The 10,940-nt window shown below is 42.0% G+C and overlaps 1 protein-coding gene across 3 annotated transcripts; it reads right to left on the minus strand.

Annotated features, from left to right (window-relative positions):
* Window positions 1–732: 732 nt before the first annotated feature.
* On the minus strand, window positions 733–8,045 carry LOC113156504 (zinc finger protein 281-like). Of its 3 annotated transcripts, none has more exons than XM_026351685.1 (7): window positions 7,927–8,045; window positions 5,489–6,013; window positions 5,164–5,277; window positions 4,833–4,956; window positions 4,170–4,253; window positions 3,943–4,061; window positions 733–3,530 (listed from the first exon to the last, which is right to left on the minus strand). In XM_026351685.1, the coding sequence occupies exons 2-7, from the start codon at window positions 5,939–5,941 to the stop codon at window positions 1,902–1,904; spliced, it is 2,523 nt and encodes an 840-aa protein (XP_026207470.1). In that variant the 5' UTR covers window positions 5,942–6,013; window positions 7,927–8,045; the 3' UTR covers window positions 733–1,901. The 3 variants fall into 3 exon arrangements, with proteins under 3 accessions (XP_026207470.1, XP_026207468.1, XP_026207469.1); XM_026351683.1 differs by having other exon boundaries at window positions 4,170–4,262; XM_026351684.1 differs by lacking the exon at window positions 7,927–8,045 and adding an exon at window positions 7,623–7,720 and having other exon boundaries at window positions 4,170–4,262.
* Window positions 8,046–10,940: the final 2,895 nt, after the last annotated feature.

Genomic DNA, 10,940 nt, shown 5'->3' on the forward strand with positions numbered 1-10,940 from the left:
AAGGGAGGGAGGGGGGTGTTCGGCTCACAGGAAATCAACTAAATTAAATATCAACCCTGGCCGCCAGGTTAGTATGACTTTAGCCATGGAAGACAAAGAAGGCCATTGTTTATTCTTGTGAGTGCAGGGCTGCATTTTGGAAAGGGGAGGTGGGTCAAACTTTTCTGTTTCTTAACTGTATCACTAAAGCGTTTTTTTTTTTTTTTAATTACTAAAACATCAGGGTTAAAATAAAAATTATTAAAAAAAAAAAAAGAGAGGGGGTAGGGGTGTAGGTCCGGTGATTACTTGCCAAAAAAAAAAGAAAAAAAAAAAGATTCAGCTATTGAGTTCTGTTGTGGCTAGTTGAGAATAAATAAAAAGGTTTGAGTATGCGTCCAACATACTCGTGGGATTAAAGATATAAGGTTTCCAGCATGTCAGCCCATCTCTCAAAACACTTAAATACAAAGAGGTACTTTCAAAATATTGTATAACAAAATTATGGCAATTTATCTTTTTACAATATCACCTGACAAACGTAAGAAGAACCCCCCCACCCCCCTTCCAGCTGACCCCCTCTCTTCGGCCCTTGAGAAAAAGCAAGAAAATACATTTAAATGCCCATGGTCATGCCTAGTCAACCCCTATCAAACACCAAGTGAAACAATAATCCACCCCTCCTTGACCTCCCTCCCTCCACTCAACCACCCACCCACCCACCCACTCGCAATCCCTCCCTCCCCACCCCTGTTCACAGTTTTCTCCTCTTAAAATAATATTAATCATTAGCATAATATTCAGGTATCACATATGTAAATTGAATGGGTTGTTATGTCCAATGATGATTTCTTTTTTAAAAAGTGCTTGTTTGATTCCACTGACACAAAAAGGAACAGCAAAAAGCGGAGTAGAAAAGTGGTGACTTGTTTATAAAAAGAAATCACTTCAGCAACAGCATGATAAAAGATCACGGCTTGGTTTTCATTTCTTTCTGAGGCGGCCGTAACGGCGGCGAGCAGGATTTTGTCTAATCTGTCTTTCCTACAGGCGACTGGTGGACGCAATCAGAGGAGTGCATGGTAAGACAGGCTTCATCAAAAGACATTGTATACCGACAAAACAACAGTCAGTTGTGTTCAAACATCCTCTTCCTTTCCGAATGTGCTGTGTGTGCACCATGGCCTCAACTCCACTACAACAGATACTACTGGATGTGTATATGTGGTTTTCTTCGCATTGACACACAGTACCATAATCTCCACAAAGCCACACGCAGTAGAAACCAAACGTGATCATCTGCTGTAACCTTTTGTTCTCACAAGTTAAAAAACAAAAACAAAACAACAACAAGAAAATCAAAGCTTTGTCGTCTCAAATACACCTGTAAAAATTGTGCTAATTGCATCTCATAATACAAAGTCTTATTACACAATTTTGCCTATTTTCCTGAGTTAATACGTTTCTTGTAACAGACAATATATACTTTTTTGCCATTTGAATTCTGGGCCTTTCCCTGCCACACGTTATTATTATTGAAATTATCAAACATTATTCATTATTACTTTACAATGGTATCATGATTGATAAAACACAAGAGATCAGAAAAAGAAAATTAAACAAGTTCATAGCTACCCTCTAAATGTTTTAAATTACATTTAAATCTACGGTACGTCATATCAAAAACCACTACTCTTAAACAAAAATGAAGCGACTAAATACATAATAAAAATGAGCATATTTAAAAAATTGCATTTGAGGCCATGGAAGACTCTCCCTGGTCATTTGTATTAACATTTAATGGCAGTGTTTAAAAAACAGAACTTTGCTACAAGAACAAAATTAGGATGGGTGTAGGGACCGTATGGACAGTAACAGAACAGCCGCCTACAATCCCCTACTGGATTCACCTCGTTTGACCCTTATCTGAAACTTTGGCTTGTCGGGGTTTTTGATCCTGTACTCACTGGCTCACTGACATCAGCTAACAAACTGGTATACCCTGAGAATTCTGATACTGGAGTCCTTATTCGGTGGTCGACCTCTGCCCCAGCATCACTGCCATAGCTCAGAGGGGTTCGCCGCCCTGACTTGAACTGGGAGCCAAAGGCCTGGGCGAAGTTCTCAATCTGGTACGTGGTTTCTTTTGAGGTGTTCAGTGGGGACAGGTCTGGGTAGCTCGAGCCATTGGTCGGTGCAGCGTTCGCTCCAGCCTTGGGCTGCTGCCCATTGGAGCCATCTGCCGTGGCAGTGAGGTCCTGGGGAGGTAGGTTGAAGGCGCCAGGGGAGTGCTGCTTCTCCAACTGCTCGGTCAGCTCCTGAGATGGAGTCAGCTGCTGGTGGCTGGTGGATTCCAGGCTGAGGTGGTAGCCTGCCTGAGAGGGGGAGCCAACAAGCATACCAAAGTGGGACTTGGACGATGAAGAGGAGGAGGAGGATGAAGGGGCAGCGATGGGCAGTGGGGAAGAAACAGCAGGTGGGTAGCCACAATCCAGAGGTGATGTGCTGTACACGTGTTTGTCAGAGAACAGAGGGCCTGTGGGACTGGAGCTGCTGGACAGGAGAGGGAATGGCCCTGCTGGGCCAAGGCTCGGGAAGGGCCCACTATGGCTTGTGCGCTCCAGGGCCTGCAGAAGGAACTTTGAATACTCACTCATCACTGCTGTCTTATCACCACCATTGGGCGAGTCATCATCCAGCTCAGGGGTAACGGGGGCTGCTGGTTGGAGGTCTACGTGGTGCGGATGGTCTGACAGATCGAAAGTCACGTCGTGGTGGTGTGTCCCTTCTGGCTTATGGCTATAATGGTCTAGCAGGCTTTGCAGTACCTCATCTGGAATACCAGACTTGTCATGCTTGAGTTCCAAAGGCGATGAGTCCAGCATGGCCAGTGTAGGCTCAGGCCCCAGGGAGCCCTGGATTACACTACTGCCCTGGGGCGCCATGTGCAGTGAGGCAGCTCCATAGTCATTGTTAACTGCGTGGAGGTAGCGCCGCTTTTTCACAAACTGCATTGCATCGTCATAGTTGCTGCTGGTGGTGGGACCCTGCTTGTTGTCTCCGGTTCCCTGGAGTAGACCCATGTTGTCAAGACCAGAGCCCTCCACGTGATCCATGGAGCCAGGTTTCTGGCCCAAAAGTTTTTGTCTGTCAGAATTGTCTTCCAGAGAGAGGAGGCCTTTGTCCAGGCCCTTGCGGCCAGCTTTTTTAAAGACCAATTTGGGGGAACGTCCCTGCATGGTGGGGCCAGAGCCTGAGGGATGCTCCATGTTGAAGTCCTGCAGACCCAGGTCACGAGCCATCTCCCCAGAGGACGAAGCTGCTCCCACTGACGCTGAGGCATTCTTCTTCCTCTTGCGCTCCCCGCCCTCGCTGTTTTTGGACTTGGCCCTCTTACGTCCAGAGGTGGTAGAGTTTCCCTGAGTAAGTGAATAGCTGCCCTGGCCTAGCTCCGCTTCGCTGAGCTCCAGCATGCTTGGGTCCAGGCCCTTCTTTATGGCTTCTCCACAAGTCCGTTTGTGCTTCAGTAACCGGTCTGTTCTTGAGAAAAACTAAAAGTGGACAGAGGGAAGACAGAGAAATATAAGCTTTCAAGTGAATAGACATGAATCTATAAATTAATAAATAAATACATTTTTAAATATATATGTTGTTTTTTTTATATATTTTGCCCTAATATATTTATTTCAATAGCTAAAAATTTACTGCAAAGGAAATGAGCTTGATTTGTAAGAGAGAACATTATATTCCCTGACCTCTTCTGACACAAATAATCCTATTGAGACAGGGCTTTAAAGGGATTTAAGAGGAGGAAGTACAGAAACACAAACTTTACAACTGCCTACATACTAATGATGATTATGCACACTACTCATGCACACTAGTCTACACATAAATACAGCAAAGATATATTTCAAAAAGCAAAACAGAAGTAACTTTGCAAACAGATAACATGTCACCTACTTGTTGGCAGGTATCGCAGCGATATGGCTTCTCGCCACTGTGTGTCCTTTTGTGCCGCTCCATATGGTACTTCTGGATAAAGCGCATGTTACACTGGTCACAGCTAAAAGGCTTCTCTCCTGAAAAAGACAGCGGGGACACACGTCAATAAAGTTTACATAAACCGATACTGCTGACAAGTGATGGGATATATTCCACAACATATACGTATAAGACTAGAAACTCACCACTGTGGATCTTCTCGTGTCGCTGCAGTAGGTACTTCTGAATAAAACTCATATTACACTGACTGCACCGGAAAGGCCTCTCACCTGTGCAATCAAAAGTACAACCATCCACTCATCACATTAATCACCATATGATCACAATAAAAAAATTAAAGAAACTGTGGCACTGTATCAGAAATGTGTTACTTCAAAAGAAAATCTAAGGTTCACATGCCAAACTATCTACACTTCTGTCATATAAAGTTACAAGAAATAAGGACAAAAGAAGAGAAATTATTCAACACAAACTCAGGGTGTGAAGGAAGTAGAGAATTTTCCTTAAAGTCATTTATGAGTTCAAAGAGCCAAGTGAGGAATTCCCAGCAAAGGGAATGACTAATATGTCCAGAAATACATGAGTAGTCACTGAGTCATTCCAGACTTTAGTGGCTGTCTGCTTTAACCAAGATCCCCATCAGTCATGGTGAAGAGAGCTTGGTAAGAGTGAAATATTCTGCAGAGTGCCGTTTATTGGTGGTCTGACTTTGATTTGTATTTTAGTCATTATCTGTAATCTTTGTCAGATTCTGATAAAGCCATGTCCCAGTGTGCTTTTTCATATTGCCAAATGTATCTGAAGGAAAGAAATACATGAAGCACCAACAGACAGCAAACATCTCTCACCTGTATGTATGAGCACGTGTCTGCGCAAGTGGTAGGAGCTGCGGAAGGCAGCATTACAGTGCTCACAGATATGTGGCTTTGAGTTCGGGGAAAGACAGGCTCCATCTGCATCCAACATCATTGCCTACAAAGGGAACACCATAAGTAGAGTGCTGATACAAGACTACAGATAAAGCTTTTCATGGAACATGACAAAGACTTTTACATGACTTTAAGACCTAAAAGCACATTAAGGTTAAGATCGATCTTTTCATGTGCAGATGCGTTTTAGCCCAACAACATTTTTCCCGAGAGTAGTAAATGGCAGGCAGAAAACAGATAAGTGAGTAACCTTTGCAGCATCATTGCGTTTTCTTCTGGCTTTGCCTCCTTGTCCATCCCCATTGCTCCTCCGCCCTCTCCTACCAGAGGACTCTTTTGGCTCTTTACCTGATCTTCCAGGCATCTAAAGACAAATACAAGAGTAAACGTGAAACTCTGTAGACTACAGATAGAAGCAACAATTGCTACTATAAGAGCAAACAAGGGTCTATAAAGTGTGTGCATCACAATTCCTAATTACACAGTAATGTGAAACATGACGCAGGAATAAAAGGCTAACTAGGTAATGAATGTGTCAAATTTTGTATTTATATTATTTCAAAGCCCGTTCTCACCGGTTCTCCAAGGGAACGAACATTGCTGAGACTGAGGTCATGCAGGAGCATGTTCTGGTGGTTTTGGTGGTGGTTGCCGAAAGACATGTCCGGCATGTCAGTGCCACTCTTCCCCGCGCCCCCTCCAACACAGTTCACTCCTAGTCCTCCACCGCCGCCATAGAGGGGCATACGGTAATCCAACTCATTCAGTCGTTCCTGCTTAATACCCATGCTGTGGAGGAAGCCCCCGGTGTTTGCAGCAGTAGCACCTTGGTGTTCTGGCGGCGAGTCACGTTCTTTCTTCAGGTTCATCTCCTGGGGTAGCTCACCCATAACAGACTGGGAGGCCAGTCGTGTAAAGCTGGTGACAGGCGGTAGGTGGCTGAACATAAGCATACCTGGTGCAAAATTGGGGTCCATGCCACCGTTGCGCAAAAACTCATTTCCTAGTTTGTCTTGGATAATACTCATGGTGGTGGTTTTGTTTTGTGCAGGGGAGAAGGAGGGCTATAAATCTAAAAAGGAATGCTGGAGGAAAATATCCTGAAAGAGATCAAATAAAAAAAGAAACATTAGATATAAAATCCCAAATACTGCCACCTTGCTAGTTAGGTAATTTTTGCACCATATGTGCACAAAAAAGGCCTTACGATTTAGCTAAGGGGACATGAGATACTGTAACCGAAGCCCTCAAGGCTACTTGGCAGAAAACTAAGTGCATGAAAAGAGATAATCCCAAAATTTTAATATATGTTACACATCCTGAACACAAAACAAGGCCATACCTGGACACCGCAAGCTGTTTTTATAGTATGTCCTTAATACTTGAAAAAAAAACACAACCATCAACTAAATGTCATATCCAGCCCCAAATGAAAAAGGGAAGTTAGCAATTTAACCTGAATATAAAGTACCATTTCATAAAGTCTTTAAATATAAAAAATAATAAACTTCCTTTTAGTCACTTAGACAAATGTAGTTAGTGCGAGTCTGCTCCACAGAAACATACATTAAACATGAACTGTAATCTAAGATGTGTGAGTAGCACAAATTAAAAGTTCCACTGCATCAAAATACATGTTTCCCCTCTGAAAATGTCTATGTTAAAAAATCAGAAGGCTGCCTCTGTTATATTTATTCCACATCTGGTATTGTTCCATTTGCGACATTTAGCACCACATGTGACTTGGACTGTAGCCAAAATAAAAGCTGTGCTGTAGCTTGTTACCTTTTGGTCTCTATTGTTTTCACACTTTAATGCATGTTGGACAATAGCACTTACCCTGTTTGGCTAATTACCAAAAATGAATGCAAAAGCTGGGCTGCATTATTGGCAAATTAATCGGTTCACTACACTTGCCTAAAACAAACGATATTTAGGTCAAATCCAGCTCCACAATTTAGTGATTTTAAGAGGGCGCAGCCTGGTGACTTAGTGCTACGTGTGTGTTTAAACGAGCACGAATAATGGCTGGAGTGAGAATTTATTGTTTAGTCTAGACCAGCCGACCATTTGGCTACTTGACACTAAATTCAGCAGAAAGCGGATGAGCTTTTGTGATGCATAATAGTTAGCCAGCTAGTTAGCATAGTTAGCTAGTCGGCTAGCCACAATGAGACAATCAACGCATCTCACGTCCTCAATCAAAACAATCGACGAAGGCGCCCTACAAACCACAAAACGAAATTTCAATAAAGTCACGATAACAATTAAAGTTATGTGGACTGAAATAAGCCGTGTTTATGGTCAATCGTTTCTGATGTAATCCATTAAACCACATCTAACGTATCGTTTAGCTTGTTATCTAGTTGCTATCAAGCTAGCTAACGCTAAAACAGGACGCACGACTTGATGCCATTAATGCATACAGCGTTAGTGACTCTTTAAACGGCCACCTTGTGTGGGAAGCACCCCCCCCCTCAAAAAAAAAAAAAAGCACAAAATCACCTGATGGTAAACATAGTAAAAGTTGAAACTGTGAAATTAAAACATAAGTTTGCTTTAAAGTCGGGTCGGGCACGAATTGCTCATTCTCCAATTACCAAGCTTTGATGACGCTTGTGAAATTAAATCTGTCTGGCTGCGAGCAACGCTGGCGCTCTATTTATTGATAGCTAACTTTAGCTGTAATTACAACCGGATAATGCTTACCAGTATATTTAGCTAGCGACACATTCCTCGGCGCTTAGGGTTCACCAAACTCCCCGCTTCAAATAAAACCATGCAGCAGCTTCGAGGCAGCTGTGTTAATAACAATCAACCTGCCACGAGCTAGCTAGTTAGCTGCTAGCTGCCCCGTCTGGAAACCCGCATTACGGCCCATGCAACAGAAACAATGATGCTGGGTCTCTGTGCATCACCCGTTTGCGCCGAGCCAGACAATTCCGTCGCGCAAATCTCAGCAAAAACCAAAGCATTCCCCAGCGATAAAAAGCCCATTTAGTTCCCCACTCACCTACACATGACCGCACTTGGTTTCAAACGTGCCTGTATGTTCTCCTTATTCACCGCGTTGGGGTTTTAAAGCCAAAACATTGTTCTCCGGCGGCCGCCGCTTTCTTCCATCTTGTCCTGGCGCGGGGAATTATGGGTGTAGCGGACGGGTCGTGAGAGGAGACAGGCGAGCGTTTGAGAGTCTCCGTGGACGGAGCTGCGACTGCTCTCATGAAAACACACCTCAGGGCAGGGAAACGTGCACCTCAGTCCAAACATGCATTTTGTTTCATCCATTCATTCATTAACATGTGTGCATGTATGTATTTGGAAATCTAACTACTTTACAATATCAACTGAAGCAGGCTTGAACTAACAGGCCTACATACTGGTTTTAAAATGATCATTACAGTGTCTGGCTCCTAGCTATTGAGCAAAGGCAGGATTGTGTCTTTAAATGAAAACTGCATAAATGCATTTCCTGTTCATGTAAATGTCTGGTTTGATCATGTGCAGCTGTTTTGATATATTCATATTTGGCCAATTTTCCCATAAAAAGTCTCATTTTAAAGTGTTTCTAGCAGATTTTGACACATATCTTACCTTTATCACTAATTAGAGACATTATGATTGGCTTCATTTTTAGATTTTCCCAAAATAAAAATAAAAAAATTGTATACATTCAATCATCTGTACTGTAAAAAGACATTTTTTCCTCTTCTTTCTTTCTTTGGCTTGAAAGAGATGAGAGTGATGCAAAGAATTATGACTCTTGTCACAGTTTTATTGTCAGTGTTTTTGTAGTAGTCCTTTATGTGGATCGCAGCTGTGCCCATGCTTTTATTTTTATGCATGACCAGATGTTGCAGTACTCTAACTAGTTACATTAGATTATTTTACACCCTGCTCACTTGGTTGATGTCCCTGAATAAATATTATGGCCCTGAATTTTGTAAAGACATGAAAGAAGAAACTGTATAGTGGGCTGCATGTGTAGTTCCCTGATGAACATAATAAGATCAATATTGGTGCCAATACTGAAAATGCAGCAACATTAAAACCTTTAGTTGTTTTGTTTATGCAGTCCCTGTTTCAGAATAAAAGCTGGTGGTAGTGGAGGTTAGTTGGGCCCCAGCTTTTGCACCATGGCCGCCAAATTCAGTCATGGAAAAGTCCATGCATGGAGTACATACTGTATCTGCGATCACTGTTTTATTACCTGCTCAAACTTTACTGCAGTGGTAAGTGCCAAGTGTGGGTTCTGCTCTGTAATAGTATTCCTTAGATTCAATAGACAGATCTTGTTGGTGTGTGATGGATTGACTGTAATGGAAGTGCCTTTCCTTTAGGTACTGAGAGCACTGAATTTGTGGTTGAGTAGGACTGGCTATTTTGATTACTTGCATAATGATTCTTAAGAGCTTTTCCCTTTTCACCTGATGCATTTTTCATTTGATATTTAACAATAGAAAGCTTTGGAAGAAGATAAGACAGTGTTTGATATTTTTATTCTGCAGTTTAGGGCACATTCAACATCCTTTTCTCTGCACAGAGTCAAGGGCAAACAGGCAAAGCAGTCACAGTGCAAAACAACACATGTTTAATCATTAACCAAATAAATACATGCTGTTTTCATTTTCAACTTGAAGTTTTGAGTTATCAGAATAATGACTTACAGTCATGAGTTGCGCAAGTTAAAATTTAGCTTTGGATCCAAAGTCATCGTTAAAAAGTTCAGGGTGACAAATTAGTAGCTTATGTTTTGGAACAATTCATTTGAGCAAAGTCACCAGATGCCTCCTCTGCTGTCTGAATAATGAAACAGGAGACGGATGCGTTTTGCATTGCATTACATGCATCATAGTCTTTTGATAACAATAAAAACAGAACATGAATTTAGATGGAACCTTTAACTATTCATACACTGAAAAGGTTTACATATAATTTACCATTTTCCACTTCTCTCTTCCTGGATTTATACACTTGTACAATCTAATGTAATCATATACAATGGCTCTGCAATAAATCGTAGCAATGTGACGTTTATACGTTTGAATTTATTGACAACATGTCAACAAAGTGACGTATTTTCAGTAACATTAAATTGAATGTGTTTCAAGCATCGTCGTCTTTGTGAACGTGGAACAACTGACGAAAAACTAAAGCAGATGAAACTGAATGAAGTTAACTAGGGTGAAACCATACTGTGTGATCTGTCCCTTTGTGACCACAGTTCAATTCCCAAATCCCAGGTCCTCTGTTTATACTAAAATCAACATTATGTGCAAATACAAAAACTTCCAGCTGTGTGTGTGAAACGCTTCATTACCTGCTGGCCAACTGGATGCTTCCTTCTTTCTGTGCACCCTGTCGCAGCCTCATACTCCCTTTTTTTCCTCAGTTAATTATAACTTCAAGATAAATGGGCTGTTTAAGAAGCATGGGATGATAAATTAACAATAATGAAGCAAGTGCAGGGGGAATATTTCAGAGTGCTCCATTCATTCCTACTTGATATCTCTCTCTCTCGGGACAAATGTCTTTTGTAATTTCAAATAAGAACTACACAAAACAGATCCAGTGGTTATCACTGTTTTGTTGAGGTTTTACTCCACCATCTGCCTGTAACTGTAACTTTAAATGAGTATTGGGGTCAACTCAAGTTGTTGGCAATGGGCTCGGGTTCATTTCCAGCGCAGTAACACTAGAGGGAACCAAATAGCCGTCCATCACCGCAGGTACTAAAACAATCAATTTCATGGTACGGTGTTTCCTTCAAGACAGAGTTAATTAGTCAGCGTGAACAAATTCTAAGTAATGTGTAGAAAAAATAAAATTACAGACTAAAAGGTTTCCCACGGTTGATTTCACTCTTATATTACTGTTTGCTCGCTCTGATGCTTTCACGTGATTGGGTACAAGCCAAAACATTTCCCCTCTCTGTTCTGTTACCCCCCATCAGCCCCCCCCCCCCCCCCCCCCCCCCCCACGCCCCAGAGAAAGAGAAATATGCTGCAGTTTTACAGTCTTTAATTT

The sequence above is a fragment of the Anabas testudineus genome, chromosome 19, assembly GCF_900324465.2.
Source record: "Anabas testudineus chromosome 19, fAnaTes1.2, whole genome shotgun sequence".
NCBI lineage: Eukaryota > Metazoa > Chordata > Actinopteri > Anabantiformes > Anabantidae > Anabas > Anabas testudineus.